The sequence below is a fragment of the Arabidopsis thaliana genome, chromosome 2 (assembly GCF_000001735.4).
Source record: "Arabidopsis thaliana chromosome 2, partial sequence".
Lineage (NCBI taxonomy): Eukaryota > Viridiplantae > Streptophyta > Magnoliopsida > Brassicales > Brassicaceae > Arabidopsis > Arabidopsis thaliana.
The window spans coordinates 9,338,655-9,361,992 of record NC_003071.7 but is presented as its reverse complement, the minus strand read 5'-3'; the positions used below and the strand labels follow the sequence as shown (position 1 = coordinate 9,361,992).

The 23,338-nt window shown below is 36.1% G+C and overlaps 9 protein-coding genes, 1 long non-coding RNA gene, 1 other non-coding gene and 1 pseudogene across 19 annotated transcripts; 7 read left to right on the top strand and 5 right to left on the bottom strand.

Moving 5' to 3' along the window:
* The first annotated feature begins 1,328 nt into the window (after positions 1 to 1,328).
* On the top strand, positions 1,329 to 2,675 carry AT2G21990 (MIZU-KUSSEI-like protein (Protein of unknown function, DUF617)). The gene has a single exon (NM_127768.3). The coding sequence runs from the start codon at positions 1,662 to 1,664 to the stop codon at positions 2,418 to 2,420; it is 759 nt and encodes a 252-aa protein (NP_179790.1). The 5' UTR covers positions 1,329 to 1,661; the 3' UTR covers positions 2,421 to 2,675.
* Positions 2,676 to 2,931: 256 nt separating this feature from the next.
* Positions 2,932 to 3,111, top strand: AT2G21980 (HAUS augmin-like complex subunit; the record flags this gene model as incomplete). Its single annotated transcript, NM_127767.1, has 1 exon — positions 2,932 to 3,111. The coding sequence occupies one exon, from the start codon at positions 2,932 to 2,934 to the stop codon at positions 3,109 to 3,111; it is 180 nt and encodes a 59-aa protein (NP_179789.1).
* Positions 3,112 to 3,280: 169 nt separating this feature from the next.
* AT2G00730 lies at positions 3,281 to 3,968 on the top strand. The gene is made up of 3 exons (NR_143673.1): positions 3,281 to 3,474; positions 3,635 to 3,743; positions 3,962 to 3,968. It is a non-coding gene; the product is annotated as an uncharacterized misc_RNA (transcript).
* A 57-nt stretch (positions 3,969 to 4,025) lies between these two features.
* SEP2 (stress enhanced protein 2) lies at positions 4,026 to 5,010 on the top strand. The gene is made up of 2 exons (NM_127766.3): positions 4,026 to 4,457; positions 4,536 to 5,010. The coding sequence occupies exons 1-2, from the start codon at positions 4,119 to 4,121 to the stop codon at positions 4,803 to 4,805; spliced, it is 609 nt and encodes a 202-aa protein (NP_565524.1). The 5' UTR covers positions 4,026 to 4,118; the 3' UTR covers positions 4,806 to 5,010.
* On the bottom strand, positions 4,902 to 7,151 carry AT2G21960 (uncharacterized protein). Its single transcript, NM_127765.4, has 10 exons — positions 6,818 to 7,151; positions 6,624 to 6,719; positions 6,437 to 6,511; positions 6,257 to 6,325; positions 5,938 to 6,014; positions 5,762 to 5,850; positions 5,555 to 5,684; positions 5,387 to 5,477; positions 5,229 to 5,294; positions 4,902 to 5,154 (listed from the first exon to the last, which is right to left on the bottom strand). The coding sequence occupies exons 1-10, from the start codon at positions 7,001 to 7,003 to the stop codon at positions 5,035 to 5,037; spliced, it is 999 nt and encodes a 332-aa protein (NP_565523.1). The 5' UTR covers positions 7,004 to 7,151; the 3' UTR covers positions 4,902 to 5,034.
* A 124-nt stretch (positions 7,152 to 7,275) lies between these two features.
* Positions 7,276 to 8,610, bottom strand: AT2G07475. The gene has a single exon (NR_140219.1). It is a non-coding gene; the product is annotated as an other RNA (long non-coding RNA).
* On the top strand, positions 7,348 to 8,819 carry SKIP6 (SKP1 interacting partner 6). Its single transcript, NM_127764.2, has one exon. It carries the CDS (start codon positions 7,349 to 7,351, stop codon positions 8,465 to 8,467), a length of 1,119 nt encoding a protein of 372 aa, NP_565522.1. The 5' UTR covers position 7,348; the 3' UTR covers positions 8,468 to 8,819.
* On the bottom strand, positions 8,762 to 11,450 carry SK1 (shikimate kinase 1; the record flags this gene model as incomplete). 7 transcript variants are annotated; one of them, NM_127763.4, is made up of 11 exons in its annotated part: positions 11,376 to 11,450; positions 10,668 to 10,924; positions 10,529 to 10,578; positions 10,387 to 10,441; positions 10,229 to 10,301; positions 10,003 to 10,090; positions 9,818 to 9,900; positions 9,601 to 9,730; positions 9,424 to 9,502; positions 9,260 to 9,324; positions 8,762 to 9,180 (listed from the first exon to the last, which is right to left on the bottom strand). In NM_127763.4, exons 2-11 carry the CDS (start codon positions 10,885 to 10,887, stop codon positions 9,112 to 9,114), a joined length of 912 nt encoding a protein of 303 aa, NP_179785.2. In that variant the 5' UTR covers positions 10,888 to 10,924; positions 11,376 to 11,450. The 7 variants fall into 7 exon arrangements, with proteins under 7 accessions (NP_179785.2, NP_973507.2, NP_001077937.1 ...); NM_201778.3 differs by lacking the exon at positions 11,376 to 11,450 and adding an exon at positions 11,038 to 11,345; NM_001084468.1 differs by lacking the exon at positions 11,376 to 11,450 and adding an exon at positions 11,038 to 11,277 and having other exon boundaries at positions 10,665 to 10,924.
* Positions 11,451 to 12,814: 1,364 nt separating this feature from the next.
* On the top strand, positions 12,815 to 14,352 carry AT2G21930 (F-box associated ubiquitination effector family protein). Of its 2 annotated transcripts, NM_001335779.1 has the most exons (2): positions 12,815 to 12,962; positions 13,100 to 14,352. In NM_001335779.1, exon 2 carries the CDS (start codon positions 13,174 to 13,176, stop codon positions 14,044 to 14,046), a length of 873 nt encoding a protein of 290 aa, NP_001318264.1. In that variant the 5' UTR covers positions 12,815 to 12,962; positions 13,100 to 13,173; the 3' UTR covers positions 14,047 to 14,352. The 2 variants fall into 2 exon arrangements, with proteins under 2 accessions (NP_001318264.1, NP_179784.3); NM_127762.3 differs by having other exon boundaries at positions 12,853 to 14,352.
* A 481-nt stretch (positions 14,353 to 14,833) lies between these two features.
* AT2G21920 (F-box associated ubiquitination effector family protein) lies at positions 14,834 to 18,583 on the top strand (the record flags this gene model as incomplete). Its single annotated transcript, NM_127761.1, has 5 exons — positions 14,834 to 15,079; positions 15,850 to 15,948; positions 17,113 to 17,146; positions 17,689 to 17,750; positions 18,188 to 18,583. 5 exons carry the CDS (start codon positions 14,834 to 14,836, stop codon positions 18,581 to 18,583), a joined length of 837 nt encoding a protein of 278 aa, NP_179783.1.
* Positions 18,584 to 18,772: 189 nt separating this feature from the next.
* CYP96A5 (cytochrome P450, family 96, subfamily A, polypeptide 5) lies at positions 18,773 to 20,562 on the bottom strand. Its single transcript, NM_127760.2, has one exon. The coding sequence runs from the start codon at positions 20,493 to 20,495 to the stop codon at positions 18,963 to 18,965; it is 1,533 nt and encodes a 510-aa protein (NP_179782.1). The 5' UTR covers positions 20,496 to 20,562; the 3' UTR covers positions 18,773 to 18,962.
* A 1,953-nt stretch (positions 20,563 to 22,515) lies between these two features.
* Positions 22,516 to 22,826, bottom strand: AT2G21905 (annotated as a pseudogene). Its single transcript has one exon.
* Between the last annotated feature and the right edge of the window lie 512 nt (positions 22,827 to 23,338).

Below are 23,338 nucleotides of genomic sequence, written 5' to 3'. Positions count from 1 at the left end.
TTAATTCATAAATGAAACTGCGGTATATAGGCGGTGCAGTCTAAAGATATTGCTGAATATATTTAACTAGATTAAATTCATAGTTGGGTTGATCTGAATGAGATGTGTTGGCGAACGCATATAGTTTTTGTTTCTTGCTGTTCATAACTTTGCTTATGGAATTTTATTTATGTCTTTCTCTATACCTCTTTGGACCAGTGTTCCATTTGCAATAGAGAGTCACTCGTGAAAAAAACAAATAATGTGTGTGTATCAATTATTCCCTCTCGGCCTTATATTTTGTCTTCTTTTTGCTAATTATATACTATTGATTTAGATATTTACTTATATTCATGACGTCTTCTTCTTATATTCTTATTTAATTTGAAGTTAGAAAATTAACGTTACAACTTACAACTATTAAATTATTGTTAATTGGTTTTATAATAAGTATCGCTCTTGTCTCCATTCACTTGTCTTTTATTGTCCCCAGTACCAAACTACCAAATACAATTCATATTCACTAATTAATTAGTTTGATGCAAAGGATGATGCAATGTTAAGAAAATTGAAACTCTACCACATTCTAAAATGAAGCAACTCTACCATATTTAATTTCTTTAGACTTGGAATAGTCACAATATGAATGCTTAGGTAGTTACGGTTAGTTAGGAGTATCACACAGAATTGAAAATACCAAACCACAATTTTAATCAGGTGATTCGGTACTAATTTTTATTAATGAATAAAAACATAACCGAACCAACTCAAAGCAGATATTAACCTGAAAATGAACTCACCAAAACAATAATAGAAAGACTCAAATCGAGCCGGAAACCAGATTGAGCAACGAACTCATGGGAATATCATATCTATTTATGTCCAGACTATTAATATACATACCTATGACAAAATACTATGCATGCAATGCAAGACTGAAGTAACCATATTTTTTTGGGTAAACCATTGATAAGCTAAACTTGAATATCCATAGTACTTCATCGTACTATGTATCAATAGTATAGTAAGTTTGACACAATTACATTCAGTTTGATTTTTATCATATAAACCTCCCAACAATATTTAAAACCGTATCTATATATAAATTTATTTGATTAAATCAGCCTAGAAGTTTATAGTTCAGTGCAGATAAATTCAAATTTTGATATATATCTTAATTGAATTAACCGTCTTTTGGTTAAATTATTGTTACAAGCTTACAAAATCCACTATACACCAAGTTGGACTTAGATATCATATATGAGATTAACAGCCGATTACACTTGTACATTGACCTGACCTATACAAACGACTACAACTTTATGTATATATATTTCTCTATTTTTGGAAACTCGTTTGATTTGTTTTCACATGTCGTGAAATTTACAGCTTTGTTTCCTACTCTCAAAAATAGAGCATAGAGCTGGCTGATCACACTTCAAATTAAAACCAACAACGTATATAAACTATAACCCATGTGAACACAAAAATTTAGACCTTTTTTCAAAACCATTCCAATTTCTAACAAAAACAAAATTAGAAATCCTAAAATCTGCAAGGTGTATGGAAGGCAAAAAAGGCTAACAGGATTAAAAACAGTTTACATTAGTTATTCTCTTTAAAATAGAAAGAAGATTTTCGATAAAAACGTCGTCGTATCTTCGTCGACGTCTCCGTCTTTAATGGGGGAGCAAAGGGCAAGCGGTGCTTCCTCCTCCACCGACTCATATTCAACTCCTTCGCCGTCTGCGTCACCGTCTCCATCTCCGGCTCCACGTCAACATGTCACGTTACTCGAACCATCTCATCAACACAAGAAGAAAAGCAAAAAAGTCTTCCGAGTTTTTCGTTCGGTTTTCCGATCTTTCCCGATCATCACACCGGCAGCTTGCAAAATCCCGGTCCTCCCCGGCGGTAGCTTACCTGACCAGCACCGAAGCGGGTCAAGCGGATCAAGAGTTACCGGAACCTTATTCGGATACCGTAAAGGCCGTGTAAGCCTCTCGATTCAAGAAAGCCCTAGATGTTTACCATCTCTCGTCGTCGAGCTCGCAATGCAAACAATGGTGCTACAAAAAGAGCTTAGCGGAGGGATGGTTAGGATCGCGTTAGAGACAGAGAAACGAGGTGATAAAGAGAAGATCAAGATCATGGACGAGCCATTATGGACAATGTTTAGTAACGGTAAGAAAACGGGGTACGGTGTGAAACGTGACGCGACGGAGGAAGACCTCAACGTTATGGAGCTATTAAGACCGGTTTCGATGGGTGCCGGAGTTTTGCCAGGGAACACGGAGTTTGAAGGACCAGACTCGGAGATGGCTTACATGAGGGCTTACTTCGAACGAGTCGTTGGGTCTAAAGATTCAGAGACATTTTATATGTTGAGTCCCGAAGGAAATAATGGACCAGAACTTAGTATCTTCTTCGTAAGAGTATGATTTGATGTAATATATGGTCGGAGAAATGCGTTCTTGATCGATCTCAGTTTGTGGATTGATATGTGATTATATGATCATATTGATATGTGTGTATATGCGTGGGTCCTTTTGGTGGTGAGGTATATGAGGATGGATTTGGAGGTAATATTGTTCTTTAGGATGATTTATAAAAAAAGTGTTTCAGGTTAATACATACAAATTAATTCACGTTTGATTTTTTTTTTTTTCCTTTTTTCATATATCGGCCGGATTTTTAGATTTAGGTATTTAGAGCGATACAAAAAGCTAACGTATTTAAAGAAAATCCTTGCGCAACTAGAAGATGATGTAGTAGTTCCTTGTGAATCACGCATGGAAAATTGGAAAACAAATATGGAAGTAACGGCAATCAAGGAGGAAGAGTACATAAAGATGTACAAGGACTCTGACATTGAATGGTTGGAACGTCAGGATTATGCATCCAATATGTCAATCAAAATCTCTGAGATCAGCCACAAAAGTGTTAGTAGAAATGGCAGAGCACCTAACGGAATTGGAGAAGATGACTAAACCCGTTCTTGATGCTCTGAGAAGCTACCAGGATTTGCCTCCGGATAAAGCTTTGGCTACACTAGAATTCGAAGACAAGAAAAGGCAATACGAAGCAGCGGAGAAGCGTCTAGAAGAAGTATTACAATCAGCTCTTGAGTGATTGTTATAAAACCTAAAAATATTATGTTTTGAGTATACTATGAGCAAATGCATTATTCTGTGTATTGTGGTTTTGCTACCAAAATCACACATAAGAAATCCAATTTTTTTCTTTCTTTCTATGAAATCGCATGATCTCTTTTCCAAATTCAACTAATTTTTCGGCTTAGGAGTTTTTTTTCATTCAACACGAAAGAAGCATCCACAAAGATGGATTTACAGTTTAGTAGAATGAGAATCCATCCACAAAGATGATCCCACCCAACCAGGAGATACAAGAGCTGACGGTGGTTACCAAACAAGAGATCTCCGTTCTAAATACTGTTCTAAATACGTCCTCATCGTCATCTCAGTTGGTCCCAAGGTAAAAAGTACTATTAACGTAATGACTACAGTTGCAAAATACAGCTTACTTAATTTTTCTCAAAATCTGGCTAAGAATGGTCTAATGGGAGTCCAGAATGTTGCTATGGATTTACTAGAATTATCTCATCTGTACCATGTTAGTTGTTGCTGATTTACAGGAAGCTTCACCATTGTTGCAACAGAGTACATAATAACAATCACAGCAGCAACAGATGGTCCCATTGCAACAACAACAATTGTTCAGTTATTTTTTCTCTAATTTAGTAGGTAATTTTTAGTGTATCCCAAATATTCATATCCATATCCATTATTCTTGTTTGTCCCTTTTATCCGAAATGGACCGACCTAAACCTAAACATCGATAAAAAGAAGAGTCAAATTGTTTGGTCGAAATGAATCTGGTTCATTCAGCTTTCGAATGGATAAAAGCAAAACGACACGTAGTTCAAACGTATTTTTCTAAATTTCATTTTTTGTTTGAAAAGCAAGTTACTGAGGGAAAACGGAGCCACGTCGAACAATATCTTGACACCTCACAATAAACGACACGACGTGTACACTTTCGTCACCATGTAGATTTCTCTTTTTGTTTTCCCCCTCAAATTCTCACTTTACTCAAAAGATTCCTCGGATCATCAGAAAATGGCTATGGCTACGCGAGCGATTCGATACCAGTTACCGTCACCGAGATTTAGAGCTCCTAGATGCGAATCATCGGAACCGATTAAGCAGATTCAGATCCAGCAACGACCAAGAGGTGGCGATTTAGCCGAGAACGGGAAGATCGTGCTCCAACCAAGGCTTTGCACGCTGAGATCTTATGGATCTGATATGGTCATCGCTAAAAAGGACGGCGGAGATGGTGGAGGAGGAGGATCTGATGTTGAGTTAGCGTCTCCGTTTTTTGAGACGCTTACGGATTACATAGAGAGTTCGAAGAAGAGTCAGGATTTCGAAACCATCTCCGGTAGACTCGCCATGGTAATTAGACACTAAACCTTAAATTAGAAACTCGATCTCGGTTTTAGTCGGTTTAATTCGTAAATTTACTGTTTTCAGATTGTATTTGCGGTGACGGTGACGGAGGAGATTGTTACGGGGAACTCGTTGTTTAAGAAACTAGATGTGGAAGGATTGAGTGAAGCTATTGGAGCTGGTCTCGCCGCGATGGGATGCGCGGCGATGTTTGCTTGGTTAACGATTTCTCGGAACAGAGTCGGACGGATCTTTACAGTGAGTTGCAACTCGTTCATTGACTCGTTGGTTGATCAGATCGTTGATGGACTGTTCTACGATACCAAGCCTAGTGATTGGTCTGATGATCTTTAAGTTCATAAATGATAAATACCACTCTCAAATGTATTACTATTGTACACTTTCATCTATAATAGTATAGTATAGTTTGCTCTTCTTCATGGTGCTTGAAGATGATAATGAAAGTCTGTAACTTTTGTGTCTTTATATATATATATAAAAGATATGGAAGTTCATGTGAAACAATTGAGTGTTGTTATGGGACGTAGTTGTATCGATTAAAGAGATAACAGAGATTGTTCATCTAGGAAGCTGTCTCAATGGTTTGAATGCATTCAAGAACAGATGCATTTTTGGACATTGCAGCCATTAGAGCTTCATGGATGGTCTTGTTGTTTTTGAGAAGAGAAGCAGAGTAAAGAACCTGCATAACATAACATGTAGGTTCATGAATACTTTAGAAAAAAACATGTATGAGAGATGACAAGAGAAACTTACAGCCCATCTTGTTAGATTTTGCTGCTGCTCGTTGCTGATTTTGGGTTGGCTTCTGTTTATGAATCTCTGCAGGAGACAAAAAAAGAAGAAGCTGTAATAACTAAAACCTGAGCTACCAAGTGAACATGTGAGTGATGAGATAAAATGAACTAGAGGACCTGAAGAGAGAAGAGATCTGCAGATTGGCCAATTACTTTGTCATACTTCAGACCCTCGGCGGCAAGTCCAGCCATTGCAACAGCAGCCAACCTGAAAAACCAAAGAAGATTCAATGGGTTGAGAATCTTGAGATCTCTGATTCTTCTTTCTCTTTAACTAAACTCTACCTATCGAGCTCCTTTGAGTCAAGCTTGCCGCTGTATATTAGTTTAGCTAGTCTCTCGTCAATGAGATTGACATGTTCTTTACCGATGTCTAACGAGTACCCGAGGATTGGAAGCCCGATTAAGTAAGCCACTGGAAAGTTGCAGGTTTTAAACACAATCAAGACATTGCACCTTTGGAATCGAAAGATTTAAACTTTTCAAGGGTACCTAAGAAGTGGGCTGCTTCATGTGCAGCAATTCGTTCTTGATAATCAGGGAAGAACGTCGAAAACCCGGAAATCGCAGCTTGAAGAAGCCTACAAGAACAAAACAGCAGAAGATAAATCTGTATCCCAGAGTACATTACGCTAACCAAATATGCAGTGTTTCAGTTATTTTCTTACCCTGGTGAAACGCTTCCCACGGCTAAAACTACCAACGAAATGCTCCCAACTAAGTAAGGCACAAAGAATCCCCAGTCCTGTCCAGATTCAACAGTTATTCATATGTCATATAGAACCTAACACTCTTGACAGAAACCGAGATATTGTCATTGATTTCGACATGGTATACACGGTCTATAGTGTAGGATGTAGTTCTTGGTATAGTATAGCCTAAACTATTCTCTAGAAGAAAGAACAGACTACTGAACATCAATGAGACAAGACCAAAGACTTTTCATGGCCTTAAACACCACAGAAAATAGCGTATTTGAAAGTTTACCCCGGGAAGTTGGCCGGCAAGTACAGCTATGAACCCAGTTGATCCGACTACTGTGAAAAGAAAAGCCGCCTGCATTACTCAAACTTAAAATCAGAATTCAGAGAACCTTAATTAACATACACTACAAACCTCAATAAATCAATTCTTGCCAAAGATAGGCTTAACAAGACAGAACCTTACATCGTTCCTGACACTAGGGATGGCCAGAGTCTCTGCATTCTTGATACCGAGAGTTGTCAGCTCCCGCAGTGATGTCTGATACAAGAAAAAAAAGACACATCACTTCTTCACTCTTACTGACTAATCGACTAATCGATGGTTTTAACAAATCGTAAGGATAAGCTTAGATAGAGAGATCGATATACACCGTACGGCGCGAAAGATACGGCTGGGAGCTCCATTTCTTAGCCCAACCTTCTTCACTCAATTTATCGAGAGCTTCCTTAACACCATTACTATCTTTCTGCATCAACAAATGATCCCACTTTCAGAATTATGTTTTAACTGCAGAGTTCATCGAATCAAGAAGTAAAGCATGTAAAGGTTGTGAACTGAATTGACCTTGTTAATGGCGGATTCGAGAGAACTCAAATCAAAGCCAGATGAAGCAGTAGGAGAAGAAGAAGAAGACGAAGGTGAAACCGCTGCTTGTATCAGAGGGTTTCGTGGATGTAACCGGAATCTAAAATGACGGTTAAACGAAGCAATCGGTGTATTCCCCAACGAAGAAGCAGCTAATGCAATCATAACTCTTCAAAAAAAGTTCTCAAGAAAATTTTGATTTTCAACAGACCCAGAATCAGATAAATGCTTCATCGTCGTCTTCTTCTTCTCCCAATTGGAAACGTCGGAGGACGAAGGGAAGACGAGGAAGCGCGTGGCTTCTTTCAAACCACGAGATCATGCTTCCCGCCACGTCAGCACTTGTAGATAACGGCACAATCATATCGGTTTAAATACGGTTTAGTTTCTAAAATAACTTTCTCTTCTCGGATTTGTCTGACTTAATCGAATCGAACCGAACCGAATAATTGCAAAATTAATTTTCTCTTTTAAATTGAGAAGGAAATAAAGACTGATCAAAACGGATCAATGGCGGCTACAACGAGCTCCGGCGACGAACCACCGGAAACAAAATCACCGGCGCAATTGATTCCGTTGTTATCAGAAGACGTTGCTCTCAGTTGCCTTGCTCGCGTCCCTAGATGTCACTATCCAATCCTCTCACTCGTCTCCAAGACTTTCCGATCTCTCCCAACATCACCTCTTCTCTACGCCACGAGAGCTCTCGTCGGAGCCACTGAAAACATCCTCTACGTAGCAATCCGTATACCTCCTGAATCTGGTGCGTGTTGGTTCACTCTCCTCCATCGAACCTTATCGAACTCAACGAATTCGAAAATGCTTGTTCCAATCCCATCTTGTCCTTCACCGTCTCTAGTCGGATCCGCTTACGTTGTGGTAGATTCAGAGATTTACGTGATCGGTGGATCTATTAGAGACGTGCCTTCTTCGAGCGTGTGGGTTCTCGATTGCAGATTTCATACTTGGCGACGAGTCTCTAATATGAGAGTAGGTCGTGAATTTGCAGCAGCTGGTGTAATTGATGGGAAGATTTATGTGATTGGAGGATGTGTAGTTGATAATTGGGCTCGATCGATTAACTGGGCAGAGATGTTTGATATAAAGACTCAAACTTGGGAGCCAGTGGCTAGTCCAGGTATGGAGGTTCGTGAGAAATGGATGCACGCAAGTGCGGTTATGGAAGGGAAGGTTTACGCAATGGCTGATCGAAACGGTGTTGTTTACGAACCCAAGGAAAAGAAATGGGAGATGCCTGAGAAGAGGCTTGATTTGGGATGGAGAGGAAGAGCTTGTGTGATTGAGAACATATTGTATTGTTATGATTACTTGGGGAAGATTAGAGGGTATGATCCAAAAGAGAGGATTTGGAGAGAGCTGAAAGGTGTGGAGTCACTTCCAAAGTTTCTTTGTGGGGCTACAATGGCTAATCGTGGTGGAAAGCTTACGGTTTTGTGGGAAGGTAAAGCTGGTAGTGGTGGTTCTAGGAGAATGGAGATTTGGTGTGCGGAGATTGATGTTGGAAGGCGTGGAGAAAGGGAGATTTGGGGAAAAATTGAATGGTCTGGTACCGTGCTTACGGTTCCTAATGAATCTGCCATTGTGAATTGCTTGGCAGCTACAGTTTGATGATGATGCATACATGTATACTGTCATCATATCTTCATCATCCATGATATACCACACAGGTCTGCTTCTGATTCATCGTTATTGGTTGTGTTATGTATGTCCGTGAGCAACAATCATTGTTATGAGCATAGTGGTTTAGACTACTTTGCCGGAACTAGTGAATCGACAAAGAGTATAGCTTGGCTTAATGCCCTGAGCCAAGATGAAACACTTGCCGGTGTAGTAAAATTCATAGATTTGCTTCTGTACTTTTAGAGTTAAATCTACTTTCTTCTGCATGTGCATTTCTTTGTTGTATTCCATGAGAAAGCTACTTTTATATTTGAATGATCACTTTGCTTGTTCTTGGCCCATGTTAACAAACACGGCTACTTTTTCTTAATTCTTATTGTAAGGAAAAGAGAAGAAGGATGATACTGAAACAAAAAAAAAAGTATATATTTTATATATACATGTATTGAATCTTCTTTCAATAAACCATAGTTCCAGTCAAAATTAGGCTCGTGTAAGCTCCAATGACCCGGAACCAGTAACTAGAGGTCTTCTTTGTCTCTGAACTTGCTCAATGGCCTGGTGATGAGTGATTGCTTCGTTTAGTTGATTAAACAGATAAATGAAGAGACGGAGAAAAGAAGGCTGGGAAATTAGAGGTCGCCGTCTGGGATCTCCATAGTTTCTTCTTTCTCTAGAAAGCTCAGAACTTGCTCGAAGGCCTGGTGATGAGTGATTTGCTTTGTTGAGTTTGATTTGAAATGATTAATGATGAAGTAACTGAGAAAGGACCTGGCTTACCTCGATAGCAATTTCAGTTGGTGTGAGATCTGAGACATTTTTATAGCCACGCTTTGCTGCAATATCTGATGATTCGCGTACAAGGAAGGAGAGCAAAATTTCCAGAAGAAGTTACACAGATTGAACAAAGGCTATGGCAGATAAGATGGATGAAGAAGACATACTTTCTAAGGAGACTCTGGCATTTGCGTTTGTGTATGCTTCACCGCGCTCGTCCCAAATAGCCGAGAGACGTTTGAAAGCCTACGAGTAATTCATTCACAAGCACAAACAGAAAAAAAGATGAATGTTTTGTTTGAAGTATCCAAGGCTTATGATTGTACAACAGTCAGAATCAGTACCACTGAGTATGCATCTCCTGATTCATCGTGTAGCAGTGGTCGTGAATCAGTTCCAACAGCAGCGATTCTATGGGCTAATGCTTCTAGAGGCACATCTAGCCAAATGCTGATTCCTTTATGCATATACTTCCTGATAATATCATCAGATTACCAAACAAGTTAAACAAGGAACCGAGTTTTGTATCATTATACTTTGAACAGGATGAAGGGAACACACCAGTTAATGGGTCTTATAACTGCACCTCCACCTGTGGAAACAACAACTTGATACCTCGAAGAGAGCTTCTTAAGCGCATCGGTCTAGACAGAAAAAAGAACCTAGCTTGAAATATGAACAATGGATCACACTAAACAAAGAGTAGACAAAGAAGAAGAGCTTGAATGAAGGATCATAAAAATAACCTCCTTTCCTCTAAAAAAATTCTCTCCGTGATGAACAAATATCTCTGCAACAGAAGTTCCATTCATCGCCTGTTCAATCAAAGTGTCGCTGACACAACCACAAAACTTATAGAAGGTTACAAAACACATTCATAACTAACACCAAATCATATAAAATGTTTTCCAGGAGACTTCTATTGAAGCATATAAAACATATAAAGGCTTTGCTTCAGTAGCATATACATACCAGTCAAAGAACGTATAACCGAGCACTTTGGACATTAACTTTCCCACAGTTGTTTTCCCAGAACCCATCATTCCTGTGTTCACCACGGAATCATCAGATTACATATAAGTATCAAGAAGTAGACCATATGCAAACATAGAGCAGACAAAGAAACTGACCGACAAGGTACATAGATCGTCCATTCAAATACGGTTTAACCTCTTCTGCTTTTCTCTGCAAAGTTCATGTATCCATTGCTCAGTAAGATTGTTATTGAAGAAAAACATTTCACTAGATGCTATAAAAGGGTATATTACTTGCCTTGAGAATATCTTCATCAAATGGATAAACACTTCCAGTCTCCAACAACGCTGCAAAAATCAAAGATCGAATGAGACACTCGAAGATATGGCACTCAAATTGAGTTATGTCGTAAGCATCCATATGATTTCACAACCACCTGAGGAATTGTTATCAGAACAGGAAACCGCTGGAGAAACTGCTCTTCGTTGATCATTTCTTCTTTCAGGTTGCAAGCGAGCCAAAGAAAGACCTCTAAACCTTCTATCTACCTTAACCTGCTGAGAATACCGCAATGAACCACGCTGCGGCTTACACTCAACTTTTCTACAATCAACCCATGATGGGTACTGAATCCTCTGAGTAATAGCTGCTTCCATTTCAGACAATCTTCAATACACAAACTATTCAAAAACCCTGCAAAAGCAATTTCTAACTAGATTCAGCTTTTCTTTGCTACTGTCAAAACCTAAAAGACAACAATTTGGCCATAATTAAGGACTACGGACATCAATATCACAAAACCCTACCTAATTTGTTGTCTTACCCAACAGCCACAATCAAACCATGACCGACAGATATCGAAACTCAATAACTTTTCTCAAAGTTCAGATTTTTTTTTTCAAAAATTGACAAGATCGATCAAATGAGGATTTGTAAATTGATCATTCAATGAGAAGAGTATAATATTTTCTCCAAGCTTCCAAACAAAAAAAAATTCGAACTTTCCAGAGAAAAAGAGAATTATTATCCAAATCAAATTGAACCGTAAAAGGGAAAGGATTTTTAAAAATTGACACTTTTTAAACGAGAAAACATATAAAAAATTAGCGCTAAGAAACTTCATTAAGGAAAACAAGATTACCACCTGCAGAACCAAGAAGAATTTTCTACTCCCGCCGGAGGATGAGTCGACTTTTTTTTTTTTTTTTTTTGAATAATTAAGGGACTAATAACTAATTCATTTGATAATTAATAGAGAGAATAATGGGGTTGGTGAAGCTGAAACAGTGATGCGGGGAAAAATGTCGTTTAATCTCTCAACTTTCAATTGTCATTTTATACATTAATTTGATATGCGGCCGTTTAATACATAAACTAAACGTTGATTAATTTAATGTTTTAAAAATTAGTCAACGTTTAGTTCATATATTAAACAGTCGCATATATAAAATGGTATATAAAATGATCATTTTTTGAAAGTTGAGGGATTAAATGACATTTTTCCCCCTTTAAATATGTCATTAGTTGTTTTGACCATTTTATAAACATTTCTTAATTATCCTCTATTTTTCTCCTCAAAACTTTTTTTTTCTTCACAAAATTATCTTCTTTATTAAAAGCAAAATATCTTACTAACACCTAAGAAAACTGAGGATACAAAGCTCAAATTCGGCATCAGAATTTTTTTGGCAAAAAACTACTTTCTCTGATTTTTTAATTGATTTTTTAGAAAAAACATATAGATTAAAATAATATATTAAAACTAATTATAAATATATTAGTTTTTATGATTTACATTTCCTAAAAATCAATTTTTTTAAAACAATTTTTTTTCTAAAAAATCAATTAATAAGAACCAAAAGAAATATATGTTATGAATATGAAATTTTCAAATTCCTAACAACTTCCCCTCATTGGTGCTTGAAAAAAACTAAAATTGCCAAAAACTTTTATAATCTAATCGTCAAAAAACAGAATTTAGAAGATATTATCAAACTTTGCTACATATCCAAATTTGGTTAGTTTATTCAAAATTAAGAAGTTTTGCTAAATATATTATTGGATTAGTAATTAGAAAATATACAATCAAATCGTAAAAAAATGAAGTAGTGGATTTGAAGTGATTTAAATAATTTTATATGACAATTCAAGAAAAATTTTAGGTTAAAAACAAATTCAAATCTCATAATTTTAGCTGAATTTTGAAAAAATTTGAATAACAAATTTCCTAATTCAACCAAGTTGACCAGAATCATACCAAAACTTATTAAAACTCAAATAACTTTTAATATTTTGTCTTTCAATACAGTCTCCTTACATTTGGTCATATTTAAAATCTTCCATTTATTTCGGTTACGAAACAATTTTACAAGGCCCATCTAAATTCCGAATTTAGTGTGTATAATGGATTAATAATGGTCATTAGTGGAAACGTGTAGTGTTTAAATCCGTGACATGCGTCAAAAGTTTCTTCCTTATTAATAAGACGGCACGACGTTTAGTCATATTCCAACCCGTTTAAAACGGCACCACGTTTTTTCACCGTCCTTTCATATTTCTTCTCTTATTCCTTAAGTTTTTCTCACTGTGAAGTCAAATCGATGCCTTTCGTTCTTATCACCGCCATGGAGAAACAGAGATCGAAGAAGACGAAGATATCCGATGATCTAATTACATGCAGTGGAAACTCGGTTCAGATTCCGTTTGATCTCATCCCGGAGATACTCAAAAGGTTACCTGTCAAAACCCTAGCTAGGTTCCTCTCCGTATCAAAAGAATATACTTCCATCATTCGCAACAGAGACTTCATGAAATCGTACTTGATTAATTCTTCGACTCGCCCACAAAGTCTCATCTTTACAATCGCAGGCGGCGGAATCCATTGCTTCTTCTCCTTGATTGATCAAGGTGAATCAACTTCGTCTTCTAAACCAACTTACCTTATGAATTGCCCTCATCTACAGCTTAAAACCTTTGCTCCTTCTGTTCACGGTTTGATTTGCCATGGACCTCCTTCTACACTAATAGTGTCTAGCCCTAGACTAATAGTATCTAACCCTAGCACTAGACGATCCATTATCCTGCCCAAGATTGATGCTAATCATGAATGTATATACCACCATATGGGTTATGATCCTATTGATGGTGATTACAAAGTGTTGTGTATGATGAAAGGCATGCATGTTTATCAGAGACGGTATTTAGCTAAGGAGCTTCAGGTTTTCACTTTGAGAAAAGGGAATTCTTGGAGGATGGTTGAAGATTTTCCTCCTCACTGTCTCTGTCATGAAGATACTCCTGATTTGTGTATCAATGGTGTTTTGTATTATGTAGCTATGCTCGACACAGCTTCGAATCATGCAGTCATGAGCTTTGATGTTAGATCTGAAAAGTTTGATCTTATTAAAGGAGGACCAGACGGGGACTTGAATCCAAAGCTGACACGCTACGAGGGAAAGCCTGCACTCCTGTTTCCTGGATCTGATTATAGAATTAACTTGTGGGTTATAGAGGATGCTGCAAAACACGAATGGTCCAAGATGTCTTATGATGTTTCGTCTACTTCACTAATTCGCAATCCTTACTTTCATCATTGTGTCTTTTGTACTAATGATGCAGGGGAGATTGTTTTGGCACCCGACTTTGTGCGTACAAAAACATTTGTTGTTCTTTATTATCATCCAAAGAAAAATACTATGAGAAGTGTCGTCATCAAAGGAATCAGAGATCGAAAGATTCCACTTTGGGATGAGGCTTCATACCATAGGATAATCTCGGTCTTCTCTGGCCAGGTTGATAATCTCATGTTTCTCTAAGAAATGTTTGTTCTTCATCTTTAGATGTGTTTCATCGTACTTGCTTGGGAGGTTTTTTGACTATCTTTTGTCCTTTGGTTGGTGACAGTTTGTTTATGGACATAGTCTCGGCATGTATTTAATATGTAGACTTTCTGTTTTGAACTTCCTTTTATATATCTAAGTATCTAACAAAAAAAATGATAGAACTAGTTTTCTTGAATGTTGTGCTTAATGCCCTCATGGTTAGCTTTCAATAATATCCAATGTTATACATGTAATGCTTAATGCTCTCATGGTTAGAATTTATAAAGGATCTATAAAAGCTAAAAAGTAAATCGTCATTCTTTAAGATACTCAAAATTAAATTTAGCAAAACTTCTCGATTTGGAGTGAGCTAACAAAGTTACGAATTTGTAGCAAAGATATCTTCTATAATATGACTTAAATAAATTCTGTTTTTTGGCGATTTAACTGAAGATATTTTTCTCTCTTCTGCCCGTTGATAGGGTTAGAATTATTCTCACAATCCGAGTATATTGCATGCCATCTTCACTCTCATCCATCCATCAAATTTTATTTTAATGTGATAATGTTAGTTTATGATAAAACCTTCCCATTATAAACAAGGCAACACGCAACCCATCTCTTCGTACAGGTATTGCGACGTTCGTATATCTCCGCCATGGAAACAATCGGAGAAATCTCATTATAAACAATCAGAGACTTTCTTGCGTCTCCTAATATATGCATCAATGGTGTTTTGTATTATGAAGCTTTTATTGACATCGCTATTACTCAAGCAGTCATGAGTTTTGATGTCCGATCAGAAAAAATTGATCTAATAAAAGGACCAGAGTTACCAGACTACAACATGTTCATGAGTCAAAAGTTTACAAGCTACGAAGGAAAGCTTGCAATCCTGCTCACTGGTAATGGTGATTGTTCATTTTATATGTGGATTCTAGAGGATGCTGCGAAACATGAATGGTCGAAGAAAGCTTATGTTGTGCCTGACTTTTTTCCTCTCGACCCTTTTGTGCTACTCATGCAGGTGAGATTATTTTGTTACGCCATTGGTGGCATACAAAGACAATTAGGGTTCTCTATTATCATCCAAAGAAAAACACAGTGAAAATAGTATACATAGACGGCGTCAAAGAAATGAAGGATCCACTTTGGGATAAAGATTCTTATCATGTCATAATCTCTATCTTCTCTGGCCATGTTGATAATCTCATGTTTCTCTAAATAGTGCTCACTCTCACCTCCACAGAGATGTTAATTTGTTCTTCAGTTGTACTTGTATTTCATCTACTTACTTAGTTGGGAGGTTTCATGATCTTTTGTCTTTGTTGGTGACAGTTTTTGTTTATTTTATTAATAGTCTCCGCTTTGTCTCTGATTTTGCTTACTGTTTGAATGTTTATATATCTTACATTTACCATTTGATGGAGAGATTCTTGGAAGATACATTTAAAAAAAAAACTATGGACTAAAAATAAAAAGCTTCACATGTCCAGTCTTTTAGATTTGTGTAAGAAATATTAACACATCGCTTAGTCTTGCTAAATCAACAAACAATTAAATTATTTCACATGATGCTTTATAACTAAATTATTTTTTCTCTTATTTAGTAATATGATGGATATTTGTTTCTAATATATAATGTGTAAACGATTGCCGTTTTTAATCCTCAAGACTCAACAGGCCAACACTAAACAAAAAAACAAAACGGGAAATATGTTTTACTAAAAAACAGAGAGATTCTGAAACGTTTGAGAACGCTTAACTTGTTTTCTCTCACCGACATGAAAAACACAGAGAGCAAATGAGAATGACATTGTAAGAACATTTCACTACGACGATAGAGTCGGAACCAGCGACGCAATCGTGGAATCAACACCGGCGTCTCCACCTAGGGTTAGGAGACGGAGAAAGAAGGTTTAAGATGAACGGAGTCTGCTTCCGAAACCCTAGCTAGGTTCCTCTGCGTATCTGACACAATCGTGAAGATAATTGTTTCTTATTCTCATCGCTTCAAACTCAAAATCCAGGCGAATCCTCTTTTAGCTACTTACCTTTTCACACAATTAATTGTTCCTTTGTTCACGGTTTGATTTGCTATAGAACGCTTATGCTTCTCAACTTGTGGTATACAGTTCCAGCACTAGAAGATCCATCACATTGCCTGAAATGGATTCCCAAAGCTTTGTCATGAAACACTTCTTGTGCTATGATCCCATTGATAGTGTTTACAAAGTCTTGTGTATGACAGGACCATGGTGGATATTGATGAATCTGATTTAGCCTATACAATTTTGCCATTTTGGTAACTCGATTTTCATTTCTCTGTTTTGTGGTTATGGCCCTCAGTCCCCAGATCAGTCACTCTTTGAGCAGTCTTTTGTCATTTAGATTTTTAGTTGAGGAAATGTTTGCCGTTTCAGTCCTCAAGACCCATCACTCTTTTTTCGGTTATTTGTAAGAAAACGGCAACATGTTTACAAATCAAATGGGATTCTCAAAGGGTGAATTAAAGGGTTTTCTTTTGTGCCGCAAAAGAAAAAATAAACAAAAGAGTGAAGCAAGAATGGTAGTATATGACCCTCTTCGTTTGTACATCTGGATAATGCATCTAGATGATCCATTCAGATGATACACCTAGATGATGCATCTCGATGTTATTCGTTTACTAATTTGGTAGTCCATCTAGATGGAACATATTACATATAAATGAATCTTTGTTCGTTTGATTAATTTATTACAATTTACATTCGCATCTAAATGCATGTTATATTAAAATGACTAAAAAGAATATGTTTTCATTTAAATTATATTATATGGTTTTGGTGGGTAACGCTATTTCGCTGTTTTTTTACTAAAATTGTGATTTTATAGTTTTGGCGGAAAAATGTAATTTTATAGTTTTGTGGGTTCTAGAGGATGCAGTGAAACATGAATGGTCAAAGAAGATTTTTATTTTGCCTAATTCATGTACAAATTTACTCTAGTGTGCGCTTAGTTATCATCGTTTCGTTAACGTTACTGATGCGGATGAGTTTATGCGTTTTTGGCTTGCTCCAGCATATTATGTTCTCCGTTATAATCCGAAAAGATAGTATGTGAGAAAAGTCGTGATAGAAGGAATCCTAGAGCATAAGTTCTACTGCATGGATGGCCGTTTTTGTGTTCCTTCCTATCTCTTCTCTACTCAGTATGAGACTCTTGTGTTTTTGTAAGAATTAGTAGACCACAAGCTCATGGCCTTTTCGAGACCACACAGACTATATATATATTTTGTAATTTGGAAATCTTTTTGTATATTTCTCTTAAATTTTTGTTTTCAAAAAATATTTTTCTTTTGAACCTGTTGAGTGATAAAATCTACAATAGAGATTTTTGTTTAGACTTATGAGAAAAGAGGTTTATATCTTCAATGAAACTTTGAAAATTATATTAAATTAAACAAAATGATTATATTGATCTTAATCGAGTGAGTACAATGAATAATATTTGAATACGAGTGTTTAAGTATTAGTGAATTCTTGAGGTAGGAGGCGATAATCTTCCCTTAATTTGTCCTCTACTTCCTTTATATATGTATTTGATCTAGGTCATAGAGTCACCTATCGCACGTGCCAACTACTTCCTTAATATCAGGTCCGCTCCGAAATCTCCGCGGAGCTAAGTCTATCTTCAAAGTCTCCTTTACTATCATTCTGGTGGGTTGACGGACCTAGAATGGGTCTTCAAGGCCCAATTGTTGATCTCTTGTTATTAGATAATTATTTAAGGAACAAGATATTAAAGTGTGCCTCTTAACTTCATAACTCTATCCCAAGTATAAGATGAAGCTTTAAAATAAATTTAATCTCATGCCAAAGATTTTATTTTTAAGATACATAAATGTTAGGGTTAGAGCTACATTTAATTATGTGCATGACATGGAAAATCACCTAATTAATAGTATTTATTAATTTAGGTAAATTTGTACAAAATTTTAAAATATCACTTTAGGCTATTTAAAGAATAAGAAAGGAAGCATGAAAAGTAACATTTAACTAGAACTGTATATAAATTGTTGAACATATGCATTGCATGGTATCAAACATTTTCAAATCTGTCATATTCAGAAAACGTTTATAGTTAATTTTTTCAGAAAACGTTTATAGTTAAGTTAATTATGATGAAAGATTTCCAACTAGATGGTGATATGATCATATCGAAAACGCTATCACGTACTGATGTTGACCACCATGGACGTCTGTTTTTACCCAAAAACCAAGTGCTCTCGGTCTTGAAAAAGATGAGAAATGTTACAAAAGAGAGCTTGCGAAAGGGTATTGAACTCGAAGTTGTAGACATCATTGAAAACGATTCATACTCTGTTATCCTAAAGTCCAGGAACACCACCAACGATTTTGTTCTGGCATCGGGTTGGAGCATTATGAAGCATTCATTAGACCTCCAAGAAGGTGATGATATCAAACTATTTTGGGATTACTTGAATTACAAATTCATTATTCTCAATTTCGAATACAACTTAATTCCCTAATTATGTCATGGAGCGTGCAAGTTCGCTTACAACTTCCTTCCGCTTTCTTATTTTTAAGTTGCGTTAATTGTGTTTCCGATTTTATATCTACATAACAACTATCTTTAGATGTAATCATTTGCAAATATTTCTTAAAAAGTTGAATATATATGTTAAGATCTAAGATTGAATGAGAGATTGGTCTATTATATTATTTAACAATCCCGCTTCGAGCATTCATTCTCTAAACTATTATCGTTAAACTATTCTGATCTATATTTAACTTTCACAATTTTTACCAAGATCATAATAATTAGTTTATATTGCCTCTAACAGTTCTCAAATGATGTTTCAATTATTATTGATTTCTTACAAGTTTGATAATATTGTGCTTTTGAATTTATGAAACCAAGCCTCTCTTAGAAACTGTGACTTTAAGGCCATGTTTCATGTGAAGGATTATGGAAGAAGCTGGCTCGATCTTGTGCCCTTCAACGACCTTGATGTCATAATTTCGTATGATCTCAACAGCTACTGTCTTCATCTGCAAGAAAGATAAATTTTTCCCCAAGCAGTTTCTTGGACCAGAATTAAACACGAAGAACTTGAAAGATGGTTCATGTTTCAAGCCTCCATTTCTCTCAGAGATCCATCTCTCTGGTTTGAATTCAGACGCGTCCTGTCCCCACACGGACCTCATCCTCCCCAATGCATAGACAGAGAACAAAATCTTCCAATTTTTATCGACCATGTGTCCACTTGGAAGCACATCTTGCTTTATGGGAGTCTTTCTCTCGAACGGGATTGGCGCGTAGAGGCGTAGTGATTCACACAATGCACCATGTAAATATACCATCTTGTTTAACTTGTCTGCATCTAAACTCATTCCGGATCCTGGTAGATTTGTGTTGATCTCTTGGCGGATCTTGGTCACAGCTTCAGGGTTCTTGGAGAGAAGCCAGAAGAACCAAGTGAGAGTTGTTGCAATGGCGTCTCTTCCAGCAAGCATGAAACTCTTGATGATGTCTTTAAGGAAGTTATCATCGTTTGGGTTCAAAAGCTCATACTTGGAAATATCTAGATTCATGTAGACGCTTAATAAATCCTCTGCATGAGCTTCTCCTCCAATATTAGAATGATGACTTATTATCTCCTCCCTCTTTGCAGATATATACTTTGCACAAGATCTGTCAAAAGCGGCATTAGCTTCCTTCATCTTCTTCTCTTCTCCGAGTCCAATCCAGTTTTGCAGCTTCCACAAGACCACAGGCTTGACATGTCTGTACACAACCACTTCTTCAGCATCATCCATAGCTTTAGCATACTCATTCTTTGGCATTTCAATGGAAAGAGAACTTGAGTCACAACCCGTAACCAGAGTAAGGGTTACATCGAATGCTAACCTCTGGAACACGTCTTGTAAATCGAAAACCGTATTAGCCTCCGCAAAATGATCAAGAACGGGGACAAGCCCGTTCTTGATTTTACACGTGATGGTCCTCAATGAGAAGCTTTGAAACCCTTGATGGCTAAGCACAACCAATGCGGATTTCCTCATATCCTCCCATAGTTTGGAGTCAGCAGTGAAGATCCCATTTCCTAGAAAATCAAACATCTCTTTGAACTCCGGTCCTTTGTCGTAATTGGAGAAGTTGGAGCTGAAAACGTGTTGAATATTTGAAGGATCTGCAGTGATCAACATGTTCATTCCAGAGAACCATGGGCCTTTGAAGGCAAATGTCAAGTTGGAGACCTCAAGAATCTCCGCGACATAGTCATTGATCCTGTGAAGCATGACAAGGACACCAGGAAGCATCCCAAGAACTGGCCAGTTTCTAGGTGTGATTTGATGAGATTTCTTGTGGATCAAGAAATGGAAGAAGAAAAAGACAAGTAAGGCAATAAAGACTTCAACTAAGCCTACGTAAGCCATTAGTAGAAAAGGTTTGTGTTTCTTGGAAATTATGAAAGATAAGAGAGATAAGAAACTTTCTTTTGGTTCTTTGTTATATTTATAGTTAATAGAGATTAGAGATTTAGTACCACTTTTATTAATGAGATTGGCAGTGATGTCGGTGGCGACATAACTAACTCCAATCGTATCATCATGGTGTTCTTACCTCGTCCACGTTCAGAACTTCTGATCTGTCAAAATTGTCCATGGCATGGAGGCGTCATGGGTAGAGCCATGTTAGATATGATGGGTTCACACGAACGGGTTAAATGTCAAATCTTACTGTTAAATAATGTTAAAATTGTTTTTGTAAATGATTGTTTCTCACTGAATTAGTTCTGCCAAAATTGATTTCTTAACATTTTCTATAAACAAATTTGATTATATCACAAATTTGAATTTGATTAAAATTTTAAAATCAATTGACCTAATACTACTTACTATTTTATAGTCATTTTTGTGAAACAGTTGTTGTCTCACTTTATGTAAACCACTAGTTTGAATATAGTAACTCAGCTTTTACACTTCTACAATTTTCTTATCAACAACATGAAATATGCCAATTTGAATTCGAATAGTAACACATATCTGATCTAATACCATGCACTAGCACAAATCAATCATCTAGTATCGTATTTAGATTTTATTCACTTACCAATTATTTCCTTTTATTTAAGTTCTTCTCCCCCTCACCCCATTGGACTTTAATATTAGTAATAAAGAAACTTGTTATAGAAGACGCCTTCAATTGGTTGATTCTTGTCCTTATCTAATGAGTTGACCCCTCGAAATTTTATGGTCAAGGACATGCTTTTGCCACATCTCATTGACTCGTATATTAGAGCTTCTCAAATTTTAACAATTCGATTTTTGAGAACGCAAATAGTGAATCTAATGAATGACTCATGGATGACGTTAGCTTATAACTGTTGCTAAATTTTTTATTAGTAATACAAGGGTGCACACTCATCATTCAATCAGCCAATCACAATTTTCCAAAATTCAGTCAAACCAAGTTGTTTGTCCTAGGAATAAAGTATATTTGGGAAATTTGATTGCATTGGTTTCCAGTTATGATATAAAAAAATCAAACAGAGTCTAAAATATATCTTAAAAAGTGAAATTTTCGGGTTTGGTCTTGTCAACCATATTAACCGAGTTATTTCTTTGGCAAATGAGTCAACATGACTAAGTCAAACATGGGAGACCGGCTACATGACTAAGTCAAAAATGAAAAACATTGGCCATATCTCTAAACTATGGTCTTTGCCTTTTCATTATGATAAGTGCATGCTTAAACTTATGATAAGTGCCTGTCATTACATTTTTTTGTGTAGGATTACAATTTTCCTTGAATTAGTTTTATTTAATCAAAAAATGTATGTATTTCCAAATAGTTGTTTTCGATTTTTAACCACATGTTATATATAAGCACATATATAAACAATATTTTGCTCTTGTGCTTTGTTTGTTTTGTTATTGTTTCTATCATATACAAATGTGCTATGTACGTATATTATATACACTACTTGAAAATTGTTCTCTAATAATATAGTTTACCAAGATTGGAAATCAGAAGACTTTTTACAGGTCTATCCATCCCTACGATTCAGAAGCAAGAACATCAGAAACATTCTAAAGATTGAAATCTCTTTTTTCATGTTGGTTCCATCTCCAAAAGCCTAGTTCATAGTAGGAACTCTGACAGCCAAGAACCTTTAGTCCAATAATAAAAGAGTAAAGAAAATATGTATACGTAGAATATTTATTCTAGTGTTATATATCGCACTAAAAATAAAAAAATAAAAAATCTAGAGAGCTAATTTAGTGAGACATGACAATATTATAAGATATTATTCCATAATTTTTTTAAAGTAGTAATTTTAGGGACTCTTGTAGAACTATTATTATAAAAAAAAAATATTTGAATATAATATTATTAAAGTTAATCTTATTTTTAAACTAAAAAATCAAAAGTTACATAATTATCCTAAAAATTCTATTTTGTGGTAGCAGGAGTTGCGCCGATAACTTTTAAACATTGTTCCTCTATTACAGGAGGAAAAAAAGGAATGAATGGAACTTTTGATATGCAATTGGCTTTAGTTTTCAAAAATGTTTTGCAACAAACAAGACCAATGTTACCGAACTTGGCAGTAAATTTCGATTGAGAAATTTCTGCAATGTATCATGGAATATCCATTACAGATGATCAATATTTAGTTATATCCGTTAATTCTGACATATTAGGAATTGTCTGAAATGGAAATAGATAAGGAAAAGGAGCTAGAAACTACGGTAATTGGGCATTTTTTAGGTTCTCTTTTTTTGCTAGGTCGGGGATTAGAGAGATTGGGTTCCGATTTTTTTAGGAATCGGTTCATGCCGGGAGAAGTGTTGCAGGTTCAGATTTGTTCAGGGGTTCGATTTAGCGACTGGAACCGTTTATTTTGATCAATGAGTTCGGATCCACCGTCGTAGCTGTAAAGTAGTGCTTCTTGTAATCACTGGTATTAATGGATGTGTATTCTTGTTTTCCAATCAACCTCCAATATGATCTCGTGTTCCCGATTTTATCAGTTCATTCCTTTTTATTTTGTAACCGTGATATTGTTGTAAGGACTTGGACCTATTACCCATTAAAATGATTTTAATTAACTAAAAAACAAAATTTTGTTTTAAAAGTTTCACGTATTCTATAAATGGAGATTTTTCATGTATATTTCACGTTCTGAGCTTTTTCACCAGAAACTAGTAGTAGAAACTCTATAAAAAGATAGAATGTCGAATAATATTATAGAACCATAGTTAGTACCTTGATC